The 25579-nt window shown below is 61.4% G+C and overlaps 8 protein-coding genes across 8 annotated transcripts; 6 read left to right on the plus strand and 2 right to left on the minus strand.

Moving 5' to 3' along the window:
* Nucleotides 1–646: 646 nt before the first annotated feature.
* A1Q1_00051 (uncharacterized protein) lies at nt 647–1822 on the minus strand (the record flags this gene model as incomplete). Its single annotated transcript, XM_014328892.1, has 1 exon — nt 647–1822. One exon carries the CDS (start codon nt 1820–1822, stop codon nt 647–649), a length of 1176 nt encoding a protein of 391 aa, XP_014184367.1.
* Nucleotides 1823–5717: 3895 nt separating this feature from the next.
* Nucleotides 5718–6462, plus strand: A1Q1_00052 (uncharacterized protein; the record flags this gene model as incomplete). The annotated part of the gene is made up of 2 exons (XM_014328893.1): nt 5718–6185; nt 6256–6462. The coding sequence occupies 2 exons, from the start codon at nt 5718–5720 to the stop codon at nt 6460–6462; spliced, it is 675 nt and encodes a 224-aa protein (XP_014184368.1).
* Nucleotides 6463–6848: 386 nt separating this feature from the next.
* A1Q1_00053 (uncharacterized protein) lies at nt 6849–7409 on the plus strand (the record flags this gene model as incomplete). The annotated part of the gene is made up of 1 exon (XM_014328894.1): nt 6849–7409. The coding sequence occupies one exon, from the start codon at nt 6849–6851 to the stop codon at nt 7407–7409; it is 561 nt and encodes a 186-aa protein (XP_014184369.1).
* Nucleotides 7410–8631: 1222 nt separating this feature from the next.
* A1Q1_00054 (uncharacterized protein) lies at nt 8632–11002 on the plus strand (the record flags this gene model as incomplete). Its single annotated transcript, XM_014328895.1, has 4 exons — nt 8632–8798; nt 9013–9142; nt 9335–9530; nt 9720–11002. The coding sequence occupies 4 exons, from the start codon at nt 8632–8634 to the stop codon at nt 11000–11002; spliced, it is 1776 nt and encodes a 591-aa protein (XP_014184370.1).
* A 761-nt stretch (nt 11003–11763) lies between these two features.
* A1Q1_00055 (uncharacterized protein) lies at nt 11764–12839 on the plus strand (the record flags this gene model as incomplete). Its single annotated transcript, XM_014328896.1, has 2 exons — nt 11764–12175; nt 12295–12839. 2 exons carry the CDS (start codon nt 11764–11766, stop codon nt 12837–12839), a joined length of 957 nt encoding a protein of 318 aa, XP_014184371.1.
* A 271-nt stretch (nt 12840–13110) lies between these two features.
* Nucleotides 13111–15032, plus strand: A1Q1_00056 (uncharacterized protein; the record flags this gene model as incomplete). Its single annotated transcript, XM_014328897.1, has 3 exons — nt 13111–13213; nt 13386–13575; nt 13613–15032. 3 exons carry the CDS (start codon nt 13111–13113, stop codon nt 15030–15032), a joined length of 1713 nt encoding a protein of 570 aa, XP_014184372.1.
* A 224-nt stretch (nt 15033–15256) lies between these two features.
* On the minus strand, nt 15257–16766 carry A1Q1_00057 (uncharacterized protein; the record flags this gene model as incomplete). Its single annotated transcript, XM_014328898.1, has 2 exons — nt 15257–15584; nt 15658–16766. The coding sequence occupies 2 exons, from the start codon at nt 16764–16766 to the stop codon at nt 15257–15259; spliced, it is 1437 nt and encodes a 478-aa protein (XP_014184373.1).
* Nucleotides 16767–21218: 4452 nt separating this feature from the next.
* A1Q1_00058 (uncharacterized protein) lies at nt 21219–25539 on the plus strand (the record flags this gene model as incomplete). Its single annotated transcript, XM_014328899.1, has 3 exons — nt 21219–24635; nt 24768–25199; nt 25267–25539. The coding sequence occupies 3 exons, from the start codon at nt 21219–21221 to the stop codon at nt 25537–25539; spliced, it is 4122 nt and encodes a 1373-aa protein (XP_014184374.1).
* Nucleotides 25540–25579: the final 40 nt, after the last annotated feature.

The following is a 25579-nucleotide window of genomic DNA, read 5'->3' on the forward strand; positions in this document are numbered from 1 at the left end:
CCGAATCGGGTGCCCTAGGTGCTCATTGGTACCCATGGTGCCCATCGGTACCCATTGGTACCCGTCGGTACGAGCCACGGCAGCAAATGCGACTCAGCAAATGCGAGTCGCATTTGCCCACAATTCCACCTCGTCTCGACCTCGCCCTCCGCCTCTGGATATGAATGCGCTCTGCACACTGCGCAACATCGCTCACTTCCTACTTCTCGCGCCTCGAGTCGAACAGCAGCGCGGCGTCCATGAGCACCTGCGCGCCGTTCGCGCAAGCCTCGGGGCTAGCGTACTCGACGGGGGTGTGCGACGCGCCGTCCTTGCAGGGGACAAAGGGAAGATTTCCCCTCACCCCTTGTTGACCTTCCATGACGAGGTTCAATGCATGCTGTTCTAATTGTCTATGATTTGTTTCTGCGTTCACATCAAATACGTCTTAACTCCCGCCTTCGCCCACCGAATCGGGTGCCCTAGGTGCTCATTGGTACCCATGGTGCCCATCGGTACCCATTGGTACCCGTCGGTACGAGCCACGGCAGCAAATGCGACTCAGCAAATGCGAGTCGCATTTGCCCACAATTCCACCTCGTCTCGACCTCGCCCTCCGCCTCTGGATATGAATGCGCTCTGCACACTGCGCAACATCGCTCACTTCCTACTTCTCGCGCCTCGAGTCGAACAGCAGCGCGGCGTCCATGAGCACCTGCGCGCCGTTCGCGCAAGCCTCGGGGCTAGCGTACTCGACGGGGGTGTGCGACGCGCCGTCCTTGCAGGGGACAAAGACCATGCCGGTGGGGCAGTGCTTGCTGGTCGAGCACGAGTCGTGGCCGGCGCCGCTGACGAGTTCGCGGACCTTGCCCTCGCCGACGCTGGCGATGGCCGCCTCGCGGATCGCGTCCCTGCACTCCATGGCGAAGATGGCGGCGGGGGCGTCAAACATCTCCTCAAAGTCGACCTTGCACTCCCACTTGTTGCCCGTCTGCAGGAGCGACGAGGACAGGGTGCGGATGTCGGCCTCCATGGCGCGCACAGCCGCGGGGTCCGGGTGACGAATGTCGATCGTGAACTCGACCGTGTGCGGGATCGTGTTGATCGACCCGGGCTCGAGGGTGAGGATGCCCGTCGTCGCGACGCCGGAGTGCTTGGCTGCGACATCGTGGCAGGCCGCAATGATGCGCGCGGCACCCAGCATAGCGTCAGCGCGATAGGCGAGCGGCGTCGTGCCGGCGTGGCTGTCACGGCCAGAGATCTTGCATCGGAGCCACTTGTACGCCTGACCTCCGGAGACGACACCGATCGCCGCGTCCTCGCCCTCGAGAATCGGTCCCTGCTCAATGTGCAGCTCAAAGTGGGCCGCGAGGGGGTTCTGCCTCGCATCGGCGGGCAAGGTGCCCTTGTACCCGATCCGCTCGAGCTCGGCGCCGGCCGTCTTACTCGGGTCCGCGACGTCCTTGAGCGCATACGCCGCTTCGAGGCTGAGGTCGCCCGCCCAGACACTGCTCCCGTGCAGCGACTTGGGGAAGCGGGCACCCTCCTCGTTCGTCCAGTTCACGACTGCGACAGGGTACTTGGTCTCGTAGCCTGCGTCGCGCATCGTGCGCATCGCCTCGACCGCGGCGTGGATGCCGAGGATGCCGTCGTAGCGCCCGCCCGTGGGCTGAGTGTCGAGGTGAGAGCCCATGGCCGTCGGCGGACCAGCGTTCTTGCCCGGACGCACCGCAAAGGTGTTGCCCATGGCGTCCACCTTGACATCGCAGCCGAGTGAGGACATCTCCTCACAGAACCAGTCTCGTGCCTTCTTGTCATCGTCGCCTAGGGCGAGGCGCGCCATGCCCGTCTCGGTCGCGCCGCTGGCGTTAGCTTAGCGGGTGACCAGGTCATGAGTCTGGTGACCATCACGGAACCGAGTCACCGACCGTAACGACTCACGGGCCCCAACGGTGAGCCGCGCCCCACCTGCACGTCTCGTGCAGCGAGTCGGCCAGACGGCGCGAGTTGATCAGCAGAGAGCGCGCGCGGTAAGCCATTCTGTCGTCTTTGCTCGGTACGTTCTGCCCTCAACTCTGCTGTGAGTTCTTATCTCGCTGGCGCTGCTGGAAATTTCTGAAACGATTCGCTCGAGAGTGTCAAGGTGTTTCGAGTGGATCTCGCAGGTGGAGGCACGGACGTCTCGTTTAGAGGTAGCCTGGCTCGTTTAGAGGCCGGTGGGATCGTTTCGAGCCAGGCTACCTCGTTACGGGGCTGCACGTGGGGCCAATCCCGTGACTTGGACTGCAGGAGGAGACCGAGCGCGGGGAAGAGCCGGCGGGTGAGCCCTCGTGGCACCGCTGTGGTCCAATGATAGTGCGGCGTTTTCCCTCCAGACGGTCGGTATGTTCCGAATCCAGCACACGAGCTCGCTGGCAAGCCTGTGCGTGCCGAAGAATTCACCGTAGCGGCAGCGTTCCCGCTGGCTCGTACGGTGAGGAAATCGGTCTCCTGCGAAGGGCTGCTAGGGCAGACGAGGGTGCGACGCGCTACGAGTCGAGGCCAAGTTGGAAAAAAGTACGAGTTAGGACACCGCACCCACACTGTTCCATTGGCTGCCCGCGCATCCCGCGGACGTCCTCGCGGGGTGCCCGGGGGTGCGGGGGTGCGGGGTGGTGGGCGCCAGCGAGATGCTTATGAACCAACGGCGGTCAGACGAGTTGCGTTCTTCTCCATTCTCTACTCATACAGAAACGACGAACGAAGAAGCGAAGATGGCGCCGAACAACGCACGAAAGGCAGTGTGGCACTGCGCCCCCACCGGCTGACGTCTCTGACGGCTCACGTCCCCAACGACGATCTTCACTCCCAAGCACCGACAGTGCGACAACGCCAAGTCTTCAGCCCCGATACATGTGCTCTTCTCCGGTCTCCGGCCTCGACGGTCGACATTCCACATGAGATTAGAACAATCACCCAAGACGACGCCTCAAGGCCGTGCTGCGACCGCCTGTCTTAAACGTGCTGATGCCAGCTACAGCCAAGCCAATGGTCATGTGAGCGCTATCTCTGTGTGAGATTGGGACCTGGTTTTTTTACCCCCGTACGCCCGCCCGTCTGCAACCGTCGCCCGTTGCCCGGACAACGTTATCAAGTCTTGGCGTCTTCGTCCATGAAAATGTCGCGCTACGGCTGTGGTCGTATCTACCGTGTTCGTGATACGATGTGCATTGCTCATGCTTGCTCTCGCGATAAGCGCCGGTCCAACCAATGCATGCGTGACGGCGCTCCAAGACGCCCAGCCCTCGGTCCTCAGCTGGCAGCTCTCGGCGTCGGCCGAGCCCGCCCTCGTATCGGTGCAGCTGATCTCACTCGCCGCTCAAGTCACCGCAGTTAATATCGGCAGGAACGCCGCGCATGTGGTGCACCCGTGCCAGACGTGACAGCTCGTGAGCTCGTGACCAGATCTCAATGTCCAAGGCACCGACAAGGGGACGCCGACCTACGACAAGCAAGACGGACATACCGCCGTCCATTCACCGGTCCCCGCCTCGGCACCGCAACCGTGGGAACGTACTGCTGCGGGCATCGTTTACACTCCGCTTACAGCCGCCCCCACCTGGTCAAGACACTGTGGTCTCACCCGGCATGCTGTCCGGCAGGACCGCGGCGAGCGAACCGGTAAACCAGTTCGCGCCATTCCGTGTCGGGCTCACGACACGCTGCGACAACGCTCGTCAGCCAACCATGCAAGCCCCGAACATGCCGAACACGAGCACAGTGCATCGCCAGGCAGGAGGGAATGCACTCGTGTGCTGCCCCTCTGGGTCCCTCTGCGCTCGGACGCTCTCTCACCACGACACGCGCATGCACAGGAGTTTCCGCCTTCTGGCCGACCGGGCCCTGTACGCTGTGCGCACGGCGCAGCCAACGAGATCCGCGATCCTCCGGCCCGGTGGCTCTCAACACCGGGTAGTGCTGGTGCACGGGGCCATCGGCCACAGTCGCTATTCTCGGACGGACACGCAGTCCACCAGGGAGGAGTGGCAGGTGGCATGCAGCATCCTTTTGAGGGGTGGTCCTTTGCATCCTTTGGGAGCATCGCATGCTTCGGGTGGTGCTGACGCCCCTTGCTCGTGCGCACCCGCCCCGCGAGCCTCTGCTCGGTTCCCCCCTTGTGTGCCACGCTGCGCCCCTGTGCTGCCCTTGTGTGTGCGCTTGTGTCCGCCCCGTGTGTATTTCTGGCACTGTCGTTCTCACTGGTTGGCACTGTTTTCGGCGGGACCCACTGGCAGCACGCCCAGCACGCCCAGCACGCCATGGATGCCAGCATCGTGCCCGGAGCATGGTTTCGAGAAACTTTCGATCGATAAGCGAGGCACCGCCGTCTGATAGCCTGTCGTCGTGATAGCCTAACTAGCGTTGTCGCGGAAAGCGGACGAGACCCACCGCTTATCGCGCTTATCCTCCGCATGACGACTTGTGCGATGGGACGGGTGTGCGACAAGGTTGCTGCGATTGGAGAGAAGCTCGATCAGGATAGTCAAGCTTACTGCGACGCATGCCTGGGTCCAGAGCAGATCTTGGGGCGGATTCGGCGGCATGTGAACGTTCGTTGCGGCGACGTTACCCAACGAATCAGCTGGGACGGTCGTGTAAGCGTCCCGCCTGATGGCGAGCTACGTGCACCCCCTTACTCTCCGACAACGTCGACCTGACCTCCCTACGATCACCACCTGACGAACCGGCGGCCCGGGGGCCCTATGGCATTGTCGTCTACGGCTTGCCTGGATATACCAATGCTGATCCCTGTTCTCCTGGTGCGTCGTGTTGAGGCGGGGCCACCTCGACGATGCAACGTCCCTAGCGCCATGTCCCCAATGCCCCTCGCTATGCTTTGCCATGCCTTGCCACGCCTCCAAGATCCTCCAAGATCGCCGGTCGTCACCGCCGCCCAGCCTTGGCGCAGTGTCTCCGCCAATGACAGCCGCGGCGACGCCGGAGTGCTCGCGTCATCATCGCCCGAAACCAGCCAACAGCAGCTCCAGCTCCGGGTTTACACTTCCGCATCGTGCGGCCCCGCGGCGTCTTCATTGCTCCGCGCCCTGGGGGCCCATGGCCCTCCCTGTGACCCACGGAGCGGAGATGTCTTGGGAGAGCGACGGCGAGGCGAAGAGTTGAGTGGGAGATGTGGGGGAGGAGAACGCCGTCCCGGACGATGTGCGGGGTCAAGAGTGGGGAACCACCAGGGATCCAGTAAGGGAGGAGTGTATCCGGGGATTCGCCTGCGAATCCCCGGGGATAATCCAGGACCAGCCAGGATCTCTCTCCTTCGCACGAGGGATCGCAAGTCGCAGTCCATACCTCCCTTTGCTCCTCGCTCTGAACGATGCGGGATGCGCGATGCCGGGCCGAGCGACGCGCGACGGCCGCCTCAACCACTCACGATTCTAGGATCTTCAAACCCCCTCTCAGTCTCTCTTTTTTCCTGGGTCCTGGGCATGTTTCCTGGCCTGTTGACCAAGATCCGACCTTTTAACTGGTCGAAGGCGCGATGAGGCGTCGCGCCCGCGCGGAGTCACGTGGGGCACACCTCCCGCCCTGTCTTGCCCCCTTGCCGCCAAGAACGAGTCCTGGCCGGATCCTGCCCGGCAGGTCATGTTCAGGTGCTCATGAGCTCATGTCCGGGCATGCCGGCTTGCTGACAGGACGTGAGACATTTTTCCATGTTTCCACGTCTCTGTACTTCCACGGCAGCGATGCACGCGACGCAGCGAAGCGCAAGTGATGGGTTTTCCGCCGGATCTGCATTCGCCGGGAGCAGCCAGAAGCGACGCCAGGTCACCTGTCAATGTGGACAGCGTGTGTGTGCGGCGTTCTACGAAGCCAAGACGCGAGCCAAGATATTTCTGGTGGGCAGGTGTAGCGCTCGGCGCTGGGCAGGGTGGACTGGCGATGCTGCCGACGGGCGACGGGCGATCGCGGGCACCGGGGGGGGGCCACACCAGGTCCAGGACCCAGGGCCGCAAGGTGCCAGGGACGGATCACCTGGTATTACTGGGTTCCGTGTCATGCTGCCTCCACTTCGAGCTTCGCAGCGTTATGCCAGGGGAAGCGCAGAGGACAACGTTAACGGGGACGAGATGTCCGGATCAAACCTAATCCTTGTCTCCTCGTTGGACAAAGGAGAGCAGGGCTGTCGAGCACTCTTCAACCGAAGCTCGAAAGTGCGTGAGGGGCACCGTCCAGGGTCCGAAATAACGGCAGGGTCCGCTGTACGCATTCAGGAATGGACAGGGTCCAGGCGGACCTGGGTCTGGGGCCACAGACATTGCTCAGGGTCTCCCACATCACGGCGTTGGCGGCGACGGAAGTACGCATCTAGCGACATGTCAGGGCGCCTCTGCTGCAGACATGCAGGGGAGCAAACACCAAGACACCCGCGAGATCAAGCTTCGAACTGCGATCATGCGATCAGGCATGTTACCCTCTTACTCGGGATAGATCCCTCTCGTCCCTGCTGCGATCGCTACCGGGCTGCTTGGGCTCCAGGAGGTGCCCCGGACCTCCACCTCGCCTTGTCTTCCCCAGCAATTCGCCGGCCGGATCCAGCAGAACCTCTTCAACGCAAGCCAAGAGCCCAGAGCGTACGTAATTCATGCGCATGACCGCGACGCAAAAAACCGCGCAAATGCATCGCAGACGAGCAAGACAGATCGGACGGAATGCAGCCACGAAAACCACTAGCGAGCGACCCGTTGATCGGCGTCCAGGCCTAGCGTCTTGCTGCGCTCTCTGGGCTGGACCAATCACGCCGCTCGTCTGACCCGGGACAACAATGCGACGGACAGCACGCCAGGATATATTATTAGCGCGTGCTACAACACGGCATGCCTGGCGAGCCTCGCTGCGTCTGCACGGCGGAACGTCTTCAGGAACAAGGCGGACGAAGGAAGGAGGCCAGGATTCAAAGAGGATGGGATGCGACAAACGGCGCTTGCGCGATTATTTGCCTTGCTGGGACAGAATGGCTTCGAGAGCTACGAGAAGAGAGAGCGAGCGCGCGGTCAAGCGTGAGCTCGCTCGACGCTCGGGGCCGTGATGTCCTGCGTGATTCCTGTGATCCCCTCGCTCGCTATTCTCTTGGTTTCGGCTTGGATGTCCTGGGCGCTCGGCCTGGAGCACACGCCAACCACGCCAGTGTCGCATGCGGTTTCACCGGGTCCTTGCGCCAACTCTGCTCCTGCCAAACGCCCCCCGCCGGCGATTCCGGCTGCAACCACGAAGGAATCGCCGGACAGCACGGCTATCACAGCGATATGGCGAGGAGGCGAACAGGCTACGGCAAGTGGACACGGGCTGTACGGGCAGAACTCATGGCTTGTCAGCCCGGTCAGGTGGGACGGACAGGCACGGGCGCGGCGGGCGTGATGGGATGGGAAGGAGGCTAGGGGGGACCAGGCTCGTTCTGGACTGCAAATGCATGCAAATGAAGGAGAGTGATTGCACGCATAGCCGAACCGAGCGCGAGTGCGTGCTGGCTGTGCATTGTGCATATGCAAGCAAGGAGAGCGGAATCGCTGATAGAGGCAGCGAATGACAGTGGACTGATAGTGGGGCGGACAGGCGGACGCCACAGGCTGATTGAAAGCGTATGGTGGAAGGGGAGGGGAGGCTTTGGCTTGCTGAGGCGGACGAACGAAGGCCCGGCTAACGCAGGCCGTTGACCAATAACCCGTCAAGACACTGTGGTCTCACCCGGCATGCTGTCCGGCAGGACCGCGGCGAGCGAACCGGTAAACCAGTTCGCGCCATTCCGTGTCGGGCTCACGACACGCTGCGACAACGCTCGTCAGCCAACCATGCAAGCCCCGAACATGCCGAACACGAGCACAGTGCATCGCCAGGCAGGAGGGAAGGGCTGGCCCCCGACATACTGATGGAACGCTGATACCTCCCGTGCCTTGGACTTTAGTGTGTTCTTGGCAGATACCCCACTCCGCCATGGCCAGGCACGCACTCACCACTTTATCGCTCGTCCTGGGCGGGTCCGCCTGAACCGGCAGTCCGTCCAGGCCATCCAACGAGCTGTCCCGACAGATTCCCCGTCCTCGCGCGCTTCTCCCTGTGCTCACCACATCGTGCCGCTATCCGCGCACTACCACTGAGCCTTGACCCAACCGCCTAGATTGCAATGCAAGGGTGCGAACCAGCGAGCCCAGCCTTGCTGCAGCCAGACGAGCATCGAGATCAAGGGAAAGGGAAACCCAGTGCACTGCAGACGGACGAAGGAAAGGGATCCCAGGAAAGGATGAACCGTGGCCCGAGGACCAGAGATCCCCTTCGACATCCCCTCCTGCTATCCTGCCTGGCCCTCTCCGCTCCGACCGCTTGACCCAGGCCAAGCCTTGCTCACCTGCTCGACCCAGCACGTCCAGCTCGACACCTCTCCCGCAGTCTTTATTAAGAACGCATCACGCGCCCTCCTGTTTCTTTCTCCCCACTGCTGCTGCCAGCACGGCGCTTCTCTCTACCCAACCAAGCGCTAGCACCTAGTCACCACCGACCACACGCCTCCCTCGTACAGCGACGGCATCGTTTCCTGTCTTTCTTTCTTTCCTTCAAGTAGAGACATCGCAAACCCCCCCCAGCCTCACCACCCCCTTCACCACCATGTCCTCGTCCGATATTGAAAAGGACGTTATTAAGGGCGACACCGGCAAGGTGTTCGTCACGTCGCCCGCCGACGCCGAAGACTACTATGACCCCTCCAAGGAGTCCATCTGGACGCGTGCCGGTCTCAACCTCGAGTCTTTCAAGCGCGCCCCCGGTTCGACTCGGTGAGTGACACTGCTTTTGGCGTTACACGCTGGTGATTTCGCGGCTGCCGTTGGCCACTGTGCCGCAGTCGGCGCAGTGTGAGACTCACGGCCCATGTGGTCTGATTCTCCGTCATGATCGGCAGCGGCATGCCAGCCGGCGAAAGTCGCCGCGCAGATCGCAGCCACCGCCCCGCCCACACCCGCCGCTTGGCTCCCCGCTAACGCCCTACAGTGGTCTCGTGGCTCACGGTGACATTCCCCTCGAGCTTGTCGCCCATGACAACCCGCTGCTCCAGCAGAAGATGAAGCCCCGTCACCTGCAGATGATTGCTGTCGGTGGCTCCATCGGTACGGGTCTCTTCGTGAGTATTCTCCTCTCCACCCTTTCTTCCCAGACACTGCCCCAGCGAAATGGGCCCAAGCGCCAAGTGCCAAGTGGCCGCGCCTAGCTCAGCCCTAGTGGCGATTCAATCTCCAGTATTTTTAGCCCTTTCCCCGGATCCATAACTTCTCATTGTCTCACACATGCGTACACCCCGTGCTAACATGATAAGGTTGGTTCTGGTAAATCGCTCGCTACTGGTGGTCCCGCCGGTATCCTTATTGCATGGATTATCATGGGTGTCATGTTGATCAACGTCACTCAAGCTCTCGGTGAAATGGCTATTCTCTACCCTGTCTCTGGTGGTTTCTACACTCTGGCTGCTCGTATGCTCGACCAGTCCTTCGCTTTCGCTTTCGGTTGGAACTGTAAGTACTCCACAAACACAAGCTGTTACCGAGGCAGGAGCAGAAGAGCAAGCCGCGGCTGCTGGACAAATGGGGAGGCGGATCTATTCCGCCCCGTCCGCCAGCATCCCGACTCGGCTCCGCACCTGCCCTGAACACTCGGTCCGGCTCCGCCGACGCGAGGAGCCCCATGCTGACACTCCCCCACAGACGTTCTCCAGTGGGCTGTCGTGCTGCCGCTCGAGATTACAGTAGCAGGCGCAACAATGGGCTACTGGACCAAATCCGTGAACATCGGTGTTTGGATCACAGTATTCTGGGCAGTAATCATGTTTGTCACCCTCCTGGGTACTCTTGGTTACGCTGAGGAGGAGTTCTGGTCCTCGGCCCTCAAGCTCACTGTTGTCATTATCTTCATCATCATCGGTATCGTTTGTATTTGTGGTGGCGGCCCCAGCGACGGCGCCTACAACAAGTACCTCGGTGCTCACCACTTCTACGACCCCGGAGCCTTCGCTCACGGCTTCAAGGGTGTCTGCTCGGTGTTCGTCACTGCCGCGTTCTCGTTCGCCGGTACCGAGCTCGTCGGTCTCGCCGCGACTGAGACCCCCAACCCCCGCAAGTCGCTCCCCTCCGCTATCAAGAACACCTTCTGGCGTATCACTCTTATCTACATCACCTCGCTCCTCATCATCGGTCTTGCGGTCCCCTACAACGAGCCCAAGCTTGTTGACCCCAACGCCACTGGAGCCCAGCTTTCTCCCTTCGTCATCATGATGGACAAGGCCAAGATCAACGGTGTCAACCACCTGCTCAACGTCACCATCTGTGTTTCCGTCCTCTCCATCGGTCTGTCGTGTGTCTACGCCGGATCGCGTACCCTGACCGCTCTCGCTGAGACCGGCTACGCTCCCCGCTGCTTCACCTTCATCGACAAGGCGGGTCGCCCCACCTACTCGCTCGCCTTCATCTGCGCCTTCGCGCCCCTCGCCTACATCAACTGCTCCGATGTCGGCACCAAGGTCTTCGACTGGCTCGTTGCTCTGTCCGGCCTCTCCACACTTTTCACTTGGCTTGCCATCTGTATCACCCACATTCGTTTCCGCCAGGCTTGGAAGTTCCAGGGTCACTCCGTTGAGGAGCTCCCCTTCCGCGCTCTCGGTGGCATTTACGGCTCCATTTGCGGTGCCTCGCTTATTGTCCTTGTTCTTATTGCTCAGTTCTACATCGCCGTCTGGCCTATTGGAGGCAACCAGGGTGGAGCCAAGGCCGCTGAGACCTTCTTCCTCTCCTACATTGCCCTCCCCATTGTCATTGCTTTCTGGATCATCGGTTACATCTGGAAGCGCACCACCCCCAAGAAGGTCCACGAGATCGACCTCGACACCGGCCGCAAGGTCTGGCTCACCGTCGAGGAGATGCGCGCGTGGCGTGCCGAGCGTGCCAGGGCGCCCCTCTACGTCCGCATCTACCGCATGCTCTTCTCCAACTAAATTTAGTAATCAACTTAGTCACCTGTCTACACAGGTATCTACCCCAGCAAACGTATCTCCTCTTAATTTTTCAAGTCTCTTAGTCTAGTTAGTAGGGCCCCCTCCATCATCATCTTGGCCACAGTCTGAAGGGTAATCCTTTGTAATAGGCATGAAATGTTAATCCCGTGAAGAAGAATCAAGTTCGACTGGGCTACCTGGCAAAGCAACCTCACATCGTTGGCCGCTGACGCTAGGCCGGTAGCGCGATGACCATTCAAGTGACGGAAGCTGTGGGGATAACGAGCTTGTATGCCGATCCCAGTGTCGGCGTATTCACAGATGTCGGCGACTGATACGCAGAAATGAGGCAAAGTGCCAAGTACGGTTCTGGTGCGGAAGGCGAGGAATGCGCGCCCACTCATGGTCTATTGCGTCAGCCGATCCGTTAAGCAATCAGCGATCAGGGCGGAAACACCGATCGCTGTGGACTGGGGTACTACCATGTGAAACTGACGGAGCTGGACGGTCTGGATCATTGCACACGACAATCGGCGACTCGGTCATGTCGGCCATGCATCCGCGAAGGCGCAGGACACCGGCCACGCTGCCCACCCTGTCATGTGTCCGGTCTCGCAGTCTCCAGCCCTGGCCATGGTACGGGTATCACGAGCCGTACTCAGCCATCCTAGAGCATAAATAGTAGCCGTGGCTGCCCACCTCATGGTTAAGTGCACCTCGCTCATATCCTAGCTCTTGCAACTTCACAAACTACTCTCAAGATGCCGAACCCCTGCTCCTTCGACGACCTGAAGCAGCGTCCCGGCCCGCCCCTCAACTCCTGGGGTCTGTGGGGCGAGGAGAACGAGCTCGGCCAGCTGAACAACATCACCCCCGAGTCGATCATGCGCGGTAACGCTGCCGTCAAGCGCGGTATCCGTGTCGGCCTCAACCTGCCCATCAACACGTTCCCGCACATCAACGAGCACCGCGCCGGCCTCACCCACAAGGTCTGCGACAACGGGTACTATCTCGACGACGAGATCCACCTCAACACGCAGTGCGCGACGCAGTGGGACGGATTCGTCCATGTGCCCTACCAGAACTACCCCGAGAAGGGCAAGTACGCCTACCACGGCGGTCTCACGCATGAGCAGGCGGCCGACCCCAAGGTCACCAAGTACAAGGTGCAGAGTGAGTAACTGGAGAGCCCCATGAGGGCCAGCGCAGGGCGTTGGGCGTGGTGGGCTAGCGCCTGCCGGCATGGCGGACCGAAGTCCGACGACCTCGGAGAAGTGGCCGCTGACAGACAGACTTTGCGACGCACCCGATCACCTCGCGTGCACACCTCCTCGACGTGGTGGAGTACCGCAAGTCGCAGGGCAAGGAGGCTCCGCAGTGCATGAAGCGCACCGGCATCGAGTTGGAGGAGCTGCAGGCGATCGCAAAGTGGAAGAACATCGAGTTTGCCTCTGGTGACATCATCCTCGTCCGTACCGGTTTCACGGAGGAGTTCGAGGGCTGCGGCGACGAGGGCCGCAAGGGCTTCGACCCCATGCAGGGTGCGGTGGGTATCGAGGCCAGCGAGGAGTTCATGCGCTGGGTGTGGGACAACGAGTTCCCCGCCGTCGCGACCGACACCTTTGCGTTCGAGGCCTGGCCGCCCACGTTCAAGACGCCTGCTATCCACGAGGTCTTCCTTGCCGGGTGGGGACTGCCGCTGGGCGAGCTGTTCGACCTCCGCGAGCTGGCGAGGAAGTGCAAGGAGTTTGACCAGTACACCTTCCTCTTCACCTCGTGTGGTCTGAACATTGTCGGCGGCATTGCGACGCCGCCGAACGCGCAGGCCATCCTCTAAGTAGCTAGCTGCGCTGTAGTCTGAAGTGATAACATGCATGTGAATGAAGCATGCAAGGCTCCGTGATCGGAGGGCGGGTGATGAAACGGGGATTCGAGGGTGCTGTTATGCTGTTGATGGGGAAGGGGAGGGATCGGCAACTAACGGCTCGGCAGTAACTCGGTGCGGCGTGCGGCTACGTCAGATGACTGAATCGGCCAGTCACACACTCGGCACACTCGCACTACACTGCGGTCCGCAGTCCGCTCATGCTGACTCTGCACCATCCACCATGACCTCCCACTGGGCCGACGACGCTGCCCAGCTCCCCCTCGACTACCTCCGCGGCCTGGCTTGCGCCGACTCGACCGTCAGCGTCGATGAGGAGTACCGCAGTGAGTTCTGGCATTCACATCCCTGGCTTCCCTCCCACCCACGTTCCCACCTGAGCTGAGATGTCTTCCTCCGTTCAACGGAAGGAACGCACTCCTCACCTCTGAGCATCCAAATCTCTAACCTGCCGTTCAATTCCCAGCTTTGAGAACAGCGGCTATAGCTAACGCACAGTCCTTCATATTGCCTCTCCCGACAAGAGCAAGGTCGCGCTGATCTCGGGCGGCGGCTCAGGCCATGAGCCCTCCCACGCCGGCATGGTCGGCACCAACTCGCTGACGGCCGCTGTCGGCGGCAACATCTTTGCCTCGCCGAACGCGAACCAGGTGCGCCGTGCGCTCTCGCTCGTCGAGAACGAGAAGGGGTGAGTTGTAAGGCGCGCAAGCTGAAACTGACTTCAGCACTCTCGTCATTGTGAAGCGATACACGGGCGACGTGCTGCACTTTGGCATGGCCGGCGAGAGTGCGGCGAGCAATGTCGAGTTCCTTGTCGTCGGTGACGACGTCGCGGTCCCGCGCTCGCAGGGCGAGCTTGTCGGCCGTCGTGGTCTCGCTGGCACGACGCTCGTGTACAAGGTCGCCGGCCACGCAGCAGCGCAGGGCAAGTCGCTGGCGGACGTAAAGAAGCTGGCCCAGACAGTCGCCGACAATGTCGCGACGATCGGAGCTTCGTTCGCCCACTGCCACGTGCCTGGTACGAAGCCGGACAGCAGCGAGAAGATGGCCATGGGCGAGTTCGAGCTCGGCATGGGCATCCACAACGAACCGGGACTCAAGCGGTACCCGCAGCAGAAGAAGAAGGAGCTGATCGACCACATGGTCAAGCTCCTGACCGACACGGAGGACAAGGAGCGCGCCTTCGTGCCATGGGCCAAGGGTGATGAGGCTGTCGTCATGCTCAACAATCTGGGCGGGATGAGCGAGCTCGAGCTGGTTGGCCTCGTGCCCTTTGTCCTCGACGCCGTCCAGAACGCAGGCATCAAGGCTGTCCGCCTCTTCGTCGGCACGTTCATGACCTCGCTCGACATGCCTGGTTTCAGCATCACGCTCCTGCGCCTCGCAGACGCAAAAGACGCGATCCTCGCAGGCGTCGACGCAGACAGCAGTGCGCCGGGTTGGAAGCGGCCGACGGTCCCCCGCTCCAAGCCGCAAGTCACGCCGAAGAGTGCGGGCGCCGAGCAGCGCCCCGCCTCGAACCTGAAGGCCGGGGCCGAGTTCATCCCCGCGATCGAGCGCGCATGCGAGGCAGTGATCAAGGCCGAGCCCGAGATCACGCGCTACGACACAGTGGCGGGCGACGGCGACTGTGGCCTGACGTTGAAGGCGGGAGCCGAGGCGATCCTCCGCGACATCAAGAGCGGCAAGGTCAAGCCCGACGACGTGGTCAACTCGATCCGCACCGTCTCGGACACGATTGAGCGCGACATGGGCGGCACGTCTGGTGCGCTCTACGCCATCTTCTTCAGTGCGTTTGCCAAGGCCCTTGATTCCGGCGACGCCAGTGGAGGGCAAGTCAGCGCAAAGCAGTGGGCCGACGCTGCCGCCAAGGCCCGCGACACGCTGCTCGGATACACTAAAGCCCGGCCCCCGAGCCGCACGCTCGTCGACCCCCTTGTCGCGTTCACGGATGCGCTGAGTGACGGCGAGGGCGCAAAAAAGGCAGCGGGCAAGGCCAAGGATGCGGCTGAGAACACGAAGAAGCTCGCTGCTACGTCCGGCCGCGCAGCCTACGTCGACCAGGAACAGCTCAAGAAGGAGAACGTCCCCGACCCCGGCGCGTATGGTCTCGCGCTCATCTTTGAGGGCCTCGCGGGAAACTAGTCCGCGAGACGTTAGTAGACGTAGAATTTTCCAATGCAGCTCAGAAGAAACCAGTGCCAATGCAAATCCTAGCATGAGAGAGAGAGAAGTCTAGAGTGATCGCGTCCGGATCCTATAATCACTTAAAAATGGTTTGTTGTCTATTGGGGTTGGGTTGGGTTGGGTTGGGTTGGAGGAAAAGAAGTGTGTATACAACTGAAATTTACAACGTTGAGTGTAGCGTGTTATCCCCAGAGCCCGCGGCGGCGGCTGGGGCTGTCCTGCGACATGGGCTCGAGACCGTACCCCTGTGCCTCGAGGAGGTCCTGCTCGTCGTCGTCGCCCGCGAAGAGCGTATCGCCGCGCGCGGGGGGGCGCGGGCCGCGCATGCCGAAGAACCCGCGCTGGATCTCGCGCGCGCCGTTCAGCGCCTGCGTGACTGCGGCCGTGTAGTAGGCGAGCTGGGTGGGGCCGACCTGGCCGCGGGTGGGGATGTCCCCGTCGTCGTCGGCGGGGTGAGGCTCGAGCTCCGTCCTCGCCGCGCGCGGCGCGCTGGGCAGCCTCGCCCTCCCGCTGCGCCGCTTGGAGCTTGTACTCGAACCGCTTGACGCGCAGCCAGCCCCCGATGCTGGCCAGGATCAGGAACCATCCAATGATCATGAGCATGAAGGAGAACCACTCGTTGGTGCGGCCGACCTCGGGCGCACTCTGCCCTACCACGTCGAGCAGCGTGTGGTTGTACTTGTGCACAATGTGCTCGGCCTCCTCCAGCGAGTGGATGATGTACGTCTCGTTGCCGCCGCCCCACTCCGCAGGCGGCGACCAGGGCTGCGGGAACTCGATGGTCGATCCAAAATTCTTCAGCATGTCCTCGGCCTGCTTGTCGCCGGCCAGCTTGCCCGTGGCAGGGTCCACGACCTCCATCTCGCCAGGGAAGTGGCCAGCCTTTAACAGCTCCTGGGCGACGGAGCGCAGATGGAACGCATACCGGAGGAGGGTGACGCCGAGACCGGCACGCGAGCCGTGCTTAGCGGCGTGCGTCGTGTGCAGGACGTATGTGAGAAGGAAACCTGGCAGCCAGAACGCGGCGGACACGACCAAGTTCCAGACGAAACCGAACAGGTTGCCAGCGGGCATGCCGTCGATGAGAATCTCGTCGCCCGAGATGGAAGACGAGAGGGGGCCGAACGGCGAAGTCGAAGAAGGGAGCACGACAGTGGTGTCCCAGTAGGGCGGCACGGCGTCTCGGAGCGCGGTCTGGTATGACGGCGGGGCGTCCTTCAGCTCATTCTCGTTGGCCCACTCGGAGCCCTCCTCGCCCTCACCGCCGTGCTGGCCATCCGGGCGCGCGGACAGGTTGGCAAACACTCCCGACTGCCCGCCTCCGACGCCCGGACCGTGGGCGTGCTCGTCCTGTCCTCGTTGCCGCGGAAGGAACGAGAGCGGGAGGATGCCGCCCAGGAAGTGTCGGGGCGGCTTCGGGCGCCGCACGTCACTTGACGAGGGAACAATACCGTTGCTGTTTCCCGGTGCAGGATTCGTAGCCGAGTAGTCCTCGAATGGTGGCGGTGAGCCCGGCGGCGGGAGGAAGTAATCGCGATCGAAGTCGTAGTCGCCAGGCATGCGCGAGTTGGCGCTCGATGTCGGCTGAGGCTGAGCAGGACCGCCGAGGAGGCGCGCACCCTCGTGTGAGTCGTGCTCCTCATCGTCATCGTCGTCGAAAGCGCGGTCCATCTCCTCGGGATCCGGAACCATGCTCTGGCGCCGGCTGTGACTGGACGACCCGGGTAGCCGGAAGGATACGGATCGTCGTGGTGAGCCCGAGGGAAGCTCCGAATATGGTGTCGAGGGCATGGTGGAGAATAAAGGATGGAGGAAGGGATGGAGGATGAAGAATGCAAAGGAGGGAACTGTTGTCGTCAGCGCCTGGATGCAATGCAGGAATGGGGACAGGCTTGGCGAGCCATGGCTTGCATGGCTGCCTGGGTGCGAGCCACTGTTATTGAGCCCGTTCTGGAAGGGCCGGTGGCGGGCTCGGGTGGCCTTCGGTCAAGCCGGCGCCTACGGCCATCACACAAACAGCGTGACATGCGATGCGATCAGAGGGTGGTGCATGAAGTCTAGCACATGTTGTCGCCTTGCTCTGCTAGCCCCAACCCGTAGGATGGGGCCGGCACGCTTGGCTGTCGCGACTTCTGAATATCTTCATATCGCATCGCAAGGTTTGCTGGTAGTGTGATGCCAGCGGTGCTGCTGCGGTGATTCCCGCGGGGAACCACGCAGGCCACTGACGCTGGCTTGGCGGGCCCTGCCACGGTACGCCAGGCGGGCCTGAGGGCGCACTGCTTTTGCGGGTCCAAATCCATTCGTACGATGGGTCGCAATACTCACAGAGGCTGTCGAGGATCACGGATGGAGTCGTGTCGCGATCAAAGGCTGAGCGCTGGAGGCGGCGTCGCCGCCCCGGAAAAGCGAGCGGGAGCTTAGAGGGATGAGCCTCTTGCGCTGTGGGAGAAAGGCGGAGGGGAAGAAGATGGTGGGCCCAGCGGTCGCGGCGGCGCCTTAAATGTGGAAGCTGGAGCGCTGGGAGCCGGGGGGAGGCAGAAGGCAAGAACTGGGAGGAAGGAAAGGAAAAGCAAGGAAAGGTGCGAAGGCGAGTGAATGCAAGAGTGCGAGATCGAGATGCAAGCCAACCACACGACGACAAGAGACGCAGGTAAAGCTTACTCACCGCCGCCGCCCGTAGCCATGCCCGAGCGCAGACAGCGGTGAGGGTCCCAGGGATCGGGGCCCGTGTGCGGCAAATGTCGTCGTCCCATAGGCTCACCGGCCCTGACTCACGCGCCTACTTCACGACCGAACTTGTACAACGAGGTCACGTGCTGGCAGGCCTATCCGCGATATCTGATATCACCGCAGGCAGGGGATATCGGAATGCTTCTCCACGACTGCGAACACGGCGTTGAGGAAGTCTGCATGCACTGTAGGCGCTGCAATAGGCAACAACGACAATGAGACCGTCAAAGACAGCGCTAGAAACGTCCACAATGAAGATTTTCATCGTCGCCGACGAGCATGCCGAGCGTTCAGTGCTGGGTAAAGCATGGCGACACAAGGTCAGCGCTGCCGTAAGCGTCCACCGAGGTCGCCGAGTGTGCCATGCTGGACGGCAGCTTTGCGTGGCAGGCCGGCACCATTGTGTTCGCTGTGCCACACATCGATCTCCGTCTCTTGTGGATAACTGCCTGCAACGGACTGTCTGCGTGTGTGCCATCGCAGTCTCACCGTAGCCCAGTCCCGAAGCGTCGACCGGGACCGCTCAAGCCTTTGTCTGGTCGTCACCATTGGCCAATGCGGCCAACATGATCCGGCTGATGTGGGCCACCGCAACACATGATGCAAACACCGGTCTGGAATGGCCAGACCCTGGGGCATGTGTGCATGCTGGTATTGGTTGTTCTTTGCGTCGTTATGTGTATTTGTCGCCTGCTGCCTGCGAGTGCGTGTGTCTGACTTGCGCTCGTGCGGTGACTCGAGCGACCTCGGTCCCGACGGTGCTTGGCACTGTGCATCACAATAGCGAAGCGTCCCTTACCGCGCCGAGATCTCGCAGATCGCAGAGCGGTCGTTATACGCAGCCTGGATCTGGTTGATGGCTCGCATGCGATCGCATGGCTTGGAGGACGTGCTGCGCATCAAACGTGCTTCTTTGTTGTCTGCAACCCAGGCGGCCAGGCCGTTTAACCGCTGCATGCGGTGCACCTGGGTGCCTCGACTTGCTTCTCGGGCCTAGCCATGTGTTCATGTCAGACAAGACATGTGCGACAATGATATGGCTGATGGCGTGCTGCAGAACTGGTGTTTTATCGTGATGTTTCTGGTTGGACGGGAAGCAGCGGGAGGCTCCAGGAGGTTGGACAGCGGGTAGCTCAGATTCCGAGATAAGTTCAGTGAAAGGAAGACCCCGAGGTGGTCTAGGTGGCAAGGCATTCCTTAGCCAGCTGAGCATGGTGACAGGTCGCAACGCTTCCCTTGCCGTGGTGGCCTGATGGCAGATGATGCGACATCGGTTCAGGGTTACCATGACGGTTCATGACGGACACAAGAGCGAGGCACACAAATGATGCGAGCGAAGTCGAGAGATAACGATAGCCCTGCCGGATGATCAACCACGACCTTCATGAGCTCATGAGTTGTACAGGACATCACGCCCACCACGCCTCCTGAGTCACCAGCACCTTCCAGTCATGCGAGCGAGTCACGACGCGAGACGCGACCCCACATCCTGAGGATCGCCGGCACCGGAAGCTGTCACCCCCGTAACGCTGCCAACGATGAAGCATCAGAGCAGAAGAGCACTCTGCGGACCGGCATCTCACGCATCACGCCGCATTCAGTCGGCACGCTTTCCTCCCTGAGAAAACACGTTGAAACCGACTAGTGCCCTCCGGCAGCACTCTAGCGATATGTGATGTGTTGCTTGCTGACGTGCTAGTGAAAGAGGAACCCGGGTCTGCTGGTCCGTTTCATCCGGTGGTCCGGCGGCAGCGTGCTACCCCTTAAGTCGTCGCTAACATGCTCACAAAGATAAGCTGCGAACGCTAATCATTCAACGGCCCGTGCGCTCCGAGGAGGGCGACGGCGCAGCGCCAACAGACGCCGGAGGGCGCCGCTGCGCGCCGATAACGCAGAGAAGACGGATTGGGGTCTTGGGTCTACACGCGTGTGCAAGGCGTGAAGCGGTGGCGTCGCGGCGTCATTGACGTTGGCGCTGGCTCGACGCTAGCCGCACGTGTGAGGCGCGGGCGAGTGACATGGAGCGGTAATGGGACGCAGTCACTATACTCTGCGCCGAGGTTGTTCGAAAGCAGTAACTCGTTCCTTCAGTCATTATTTCCAGTAATGCAATTAGACGCTCACGTATCCGGCAGCTGCCGGCAGACGATGAACCAGGCGTACGAAAAGTTGGAAAGCAGTCAGCGCGTTCAGACATGCCTGCTTAACCTCACATTGCGGAGCGAATATGATCTTTTTGAGAGCCTAAAACCAACTCGCATTGGCTTGGCTGACGGGTTCATGGCATGGCGCCAGGTGACAAGAGCAGTGACGTACACTTCGATCGGAGGGGGGATCGGCTCGCTCCCACTTTTTCACAATCTTCACATGGCCTACATGACGCGCGAAGCGCGAACAGAAGAACGTCTGGGCACGCTGGGCAGAAGAGCGGCCGCAGTTCTGCGTTGCGGTTGCGAAGGCTGCGTACTACGCAAGCTACGGCGCTCGAGGACGCTACGGGTTACTGACTGCTTGAGTCGGAGTGCGCGAGTGCGGGTGAAGCATGCATGATTGCTGCGGCGGTGACCGGTTGCGGCGAGTTGGAAGCAGCTGAATAGAAGATATACAGATATGGCTATTCGGGCTGTGTGAATGGCTAATGAGTGATGATGGAAGTGGAATGGGAGGGCATTAGCGCGATTAGGGAATTGGGACTGGAAGCCTGGACCCTGACCGTGGGCTCCTCGATCCCCGCGCGCGGCCCACAGACTGCAGCGAAGCACGGTGCATTTAGGCTGCAGGCTAGGCCCTACAGTAGCCCTAAGCCTCGCGGCTCACGACTCCAAGACCTACTCCTAAACCAAATAACAAAGTCCACCCACACCCACCGCCCCGCGCCGCCGCACCCTTCATTCCATCGCTCTTCTCTCTTCGCGACTCATTCACAACTTGCATCACACTCACTCACGCATTGCAACGCCACCACTCAATCTCTCTCTGCACAACACACATTGACGCACCACTTCCAGCCCCGTCGCACATCACCGTCCCTGTCCATCCCTCCCCACCAGGCCCAGCCCTCCTTCCCCTTTCAGCTTTAAGGCCGCGATTGTTATCATCAGCTGTTCCAGAAACGTGGGATCACCACGTTCGTCCCTCCTTCGCGACTCCCCTCCACCCGCAACTCAAAATTCATTCGCAGACAGCACCCAGTCCGACCCTCCCCCCTCGTCATAGCTGGAAACAGCCCTTGGAATGACTCTGACTGCTTGCACCACCGTGGTGTTTGGTGAGTTCGGCTCTGCCCGGCACGTCCACTCGGTCCCTTTCGGATGGACTTGGTGGCAACGGGCAAGCGCGTTCACCAACATTTTCCGTACGCTGACTCGCGCCTCTATATACAGCTCCAACGCCTTAACCACCTCTTGAACCATGCCCTCCGTCACCGAGCAAGCGGAGGACCATCGTCAACGACCTCCACAACCCCATTCCCAATCCTCCCCACCGCCTTCCTCTTCCTCCCTCAAGCGCCCACCTCTTCAGAACGCAACGCCCCCGACAAAGATCGTCACTTCTCCCTCATCACCTCCTAAAGCTTCCTCCTCACGAACAGCACAGATGGGCGACCTAGCATACCCGTTCTCGCCGCCGTCCCCGACAAACCGGGCCAACCTGTCGCCGACCATTTCCCGGACCCGCAAGGGAAAGATGAAGGCCGTTGATCAGGACCCCGAAGTCGGCAGCGTCACCGTTTCACTTCGCTCCAAGTCTAGGGCCCGCCGCGGCAGCACCATGGTTCCAGCCGAGGACGAAGTCGACGAGGAATCGGAGGAGGACGACCAGGTCGAGGAACCCAACGGCCCATCTTCTTCACGCTCCCCACTTCGACCGAAGACGTTCCGTGCGCGCGCCAACTCGCTACGCCTCCCGAACCAACAGCCCAACACAAGCGCCAGCGTCGGCAACAAGTTCTACCTGCCGCATTACTCGACAGACGCCAAGTTCTCGCTTGCTAGGAGCAAGTCGAAGGAGCCGAGTCTCGACGTTCGGCTAGGTGGACGGCATTTCGACAACAGCCTAGGTGATGCCATCCGGCGCGGCGCTAGTGGTGGGGGAGAAGTCGCTCTTCCGAAGTCTGCGCTGCGTGTTCTGTCTGAAGCGAAGGAGGACATGGACCACTGCGCGCAGGTGAAGCAGACTCGAAAGGGCAGCATTGGCATGGGTCTGTTCAAGGAGACACGTAAGCCACAGGAACGTCGCCCGACCGTCGAACGAGATCGAGAAGTCGATTTGAAAGAAGAGCCTGAGCCGCCTGCGGACTGGAGTCACCTGAAGGAACCGGCCTGGACAAAGAAGGAGGAGATCCTCACGGAGAGCCCAGCCTTGACCCCGTCCGAACTCGTGCCTCTCGATCGACGACTCGAGGAAATTCAGTCTGAGCACGACCTCACCTCCCCGCGCCGTTCATCGACCCTCAACCGAGACGAGCAGCCGACGTCTTCGTTCGAGGAAGAGGACGACTGGTCGACCTCGAGCTCCTCCGACCTCGACTCGATTCTGTCCAACTGGGGCAGCGAGACGGACACGGACGAGGAGCACATTGCAGTGCCGCTGCAGCCATACGGCCACAAGGTCGGCGGCCACAGCAGCATCTACCAGTTCACCCGTGCCGCCATCTGCAAGCCTCTCGTCGGCCGCGAGAACATCATCTACGAGGACATCGAACGACTGGCCCCAGCGCTACTCCCCTTCATCCCCCGATACCTTGGGGTCATGCTTGTTAATTATCGACGTTCGTGTCGCACGGTCACTGAGGGCTCGGGTACCCCAGCTGCTGAGCGCGATCAGACGCTATCCCCGTACGCATCTGTGCCCCCCACACCAGCTGGACGGCCCGCGACGATTAGGTCTGAAATTTCCGACACGGAAATGGAGGAGGTTCCGGAAGTCATGCTCGACGTCAACCGACATGTTGTACCGGACTGGCTGTTCAGGTCCACGGGTTCCGAGAGCCGTGGACGTCGATCGCGCCGAAGCGGGGGTGAGGATGAGACTGGTCCTCGCGGAACTTCGGCCAGATCTTTCGGGTCGCATCACGGCTCGTTCTCGCCCTCGAGCTCGTTCGGCCGCCTGTCCCTGCACGACCAAGACGGACCGACTTCGTCTTATCACGGCACGGCTATCCCCGCCCGACTTGGCCGTGAGGACCCGTGGACACCCGCGCACTCGCCCGCCAGTCCGCAAGCACGCTTCAAGGTTCCACAATTGCATCATACCAGCTCGACGCCCGCCCTGAACCGACACAACCGGCTGTACGCCAGCATGGACGGCTTACCGGGTACCGCCGGCGGTGGCGTCAACTCGCCTCACCCTCCGTTCTGCGGCACCGGCTCAACAACCGTGAACAATAAGCTGAAGGACCACGTGTTTGCGTCGACCCTGAAGAGGCTGAAGAAGAGCCGGTCACACTCGCACAAGCACCTCGGGGACGACGACGCGGACGACGAGCATGAGAATGATGGCCTCAGTGTCGAGTCGACGCCACGACGCCGGCCGCATGGCAGTGGTGACTCTTCTTCGGACAAGCCCGAGGTCCGAAGGTCACGAAGCGATGTGGTTGTCGGCGGTGATAATTACCACGGCGGGCGGAAGACGGGCGGTGATGGCAGGCGGGACGACAGCTCCGAGCGCGGTGTTTTCGCTATGGACGACGACCACCTCTCGATGGGCCCTCCGCGCGGCACCCAGCGGCGCATTGCATCTTCGCGATCCGAGGACGACCGAATGGAGACGCTGTCCGTCAAGGGCAACGACTCTGTGCGCGCCGAGTCGCTCAAGGGTGAGGGTTCGCCCCTGCCCAACGGCGGCTCGTTCCCGCCGTCGCCGTCGATTCCACCGTCCATTGTCGACGACTCGAGCCGACAGGAGCTGTTCATCTTCATGGAGGACCTGACGGGACGACTGAAGAAGCCCTGCGTGCTCGACCTCAAGATGGGAACGCGCCAGTACGGCTACGACGCGACACCTCTGAAGAAGCAGAGCCAGCGCAAGAAGTGCGATGCCACGACGTCCCGCACGTTAGGCGTCCGCATGTGCGGCATGCAGGTGTGGAACAACGCGACACAAGAGTACATGGCCAAGAACAAGTACAAGGGTCGTTCCCTTAAGACGGAGGACTTCCCGCGAGTCATGAAGGCGTTCCTGTCTGACGGCGGGCGAATGCTCATCGACCAGGTGCCGATCCTCATGCAGAAGCTGTACACGCTTGCGGCTATTCTGCTCAAGTTGAATGGCTTCCGGTTTTACGGCTGCTCGCTGCTGCTCATCTACGACGGCGACGCCGAGGTGCAGGAGCACTTCACGAAGCACGTGCGGTACCTGTCTGACCGGGGTGAGTTCCCAACTCAACGCACTGCTTCCCGTTCGTCGCACCCGCGCGACACGCAGAACCGGCGGTCGCGCTCTGTCGACGTCGCGCAACCCAAGGATGGACGCAAGATCCGCGGCGAGATCGTCGTGCGCATCGTCGACTTTGCACACACGACTACAGGCCAGGACATTGAGTTCCCGTACCCGCCCAACATCAAGGACCCCCCGAACCTCGGCAAGGGCTACCTGGCAATTACGGATCCGAAGACGGGTCTGCAGCTCGCGCGCTTCCCGCCCAAGTCGCCGACAAAGCCCGACCTCGGCTTCATCTTTGGCGTGTACAACGTCATCCGCTCCCTCCGCGCCATCTACGAGGTGGAGTACGAGCAGCGCCAGGCCGCAGGCGAGGTCAGCATGCGTCCCCTGCCGCAGTTTGCGCACGGCGACGTCTTCGACCATTTGTTCACGGACGACTTTGACGTGGGCTGTTTGTCGACCTAGCCGGCGAAGCTGGCGATGGGGAGCGGGCAGAGTAACACATAGACTAGTTGTGACAACATGCATAATACATTGTACTTACACGCCGACTGATGCTCACTTCCACCTGACCAGTGCTTTGACCATGGCGATCTCCTCCTCCCTCTTCTCTTCCCAGTCGGGGTCTCCCCGCTCGCTCGCATGCTCAAGGTCGAACAAGCAAACCCGGTCTCCCAGCATGCGGATGAATCGCCATCCAATACTCCCGTGTACCACCCCCAGTTCATGCAGCCGCTTATACAGGCCCACGATCATCTCTGCCATCTTCCCATCATGTCTCTCGATGCGGGTAAGCTCCCTCGCCTGGGCATAAAGCAGCACAAGCAGCTGGGCGCGATCAGGCTGCACCGAGCCATACATCCCCAACAGGCCCGGTGCCATTCCCAGCTGTTCCAGCTTCTCGCCGAGCCTCAGCTCCCGATCCACAGTGGCGAGCAGAGAGGGCAGCTCGGGGGATTCGAACGTGGCAAGGTTGGTGAGCTTCACGAGCACGGGCGTGTCGCCCTGGTACGCGGCGTAGGTGTCGAAGGTGTCGGAGGAGTACAGGTAGTGGTGCAGCGTGAGCGTGCCGCAGGTCGTTGGGGGTGAGGAGCCGAGTCAGGATCGGTACGCCCAGTACATCGCGCGCGACCTGCCGGAGACGTTGGACGGGATGGGCCGGCCGGTCCAGGACGAGGCTGCAGTGCCGGAGACAGAGGAGGAACTGCCCGGGTACGAGGAGCCTGCGCCTGAGCCTGGCCCCGAGCCCGAGGGGCCGAATGAGGGTCTCCTCGTGCGTCTGCGCAGGCGCCTCTCTCGCCGCGAGGAGAGCAGTTCCGAAACCCACGTCGAGGAGGTTGCGGCGTAGAAAGGAGACGTTCCACTTCTTAAGCACGACCTGCCGCCAA

The sequence above is a fragment of the Trichosporon asahii genome (genome assembly GCF_000293215.1).
Source record: "Trichosporon asahii var. asahii CBS 2479 unplaced genomic scaffold scaffold00002, whole genome shotgun sequence".
NCBI lineage: Eukaryota > Fungi > Basidiomycota > Tremellomycetes > Trichosporonales > Trichosporonaceae > Trichosporon > Trichosporon asahii.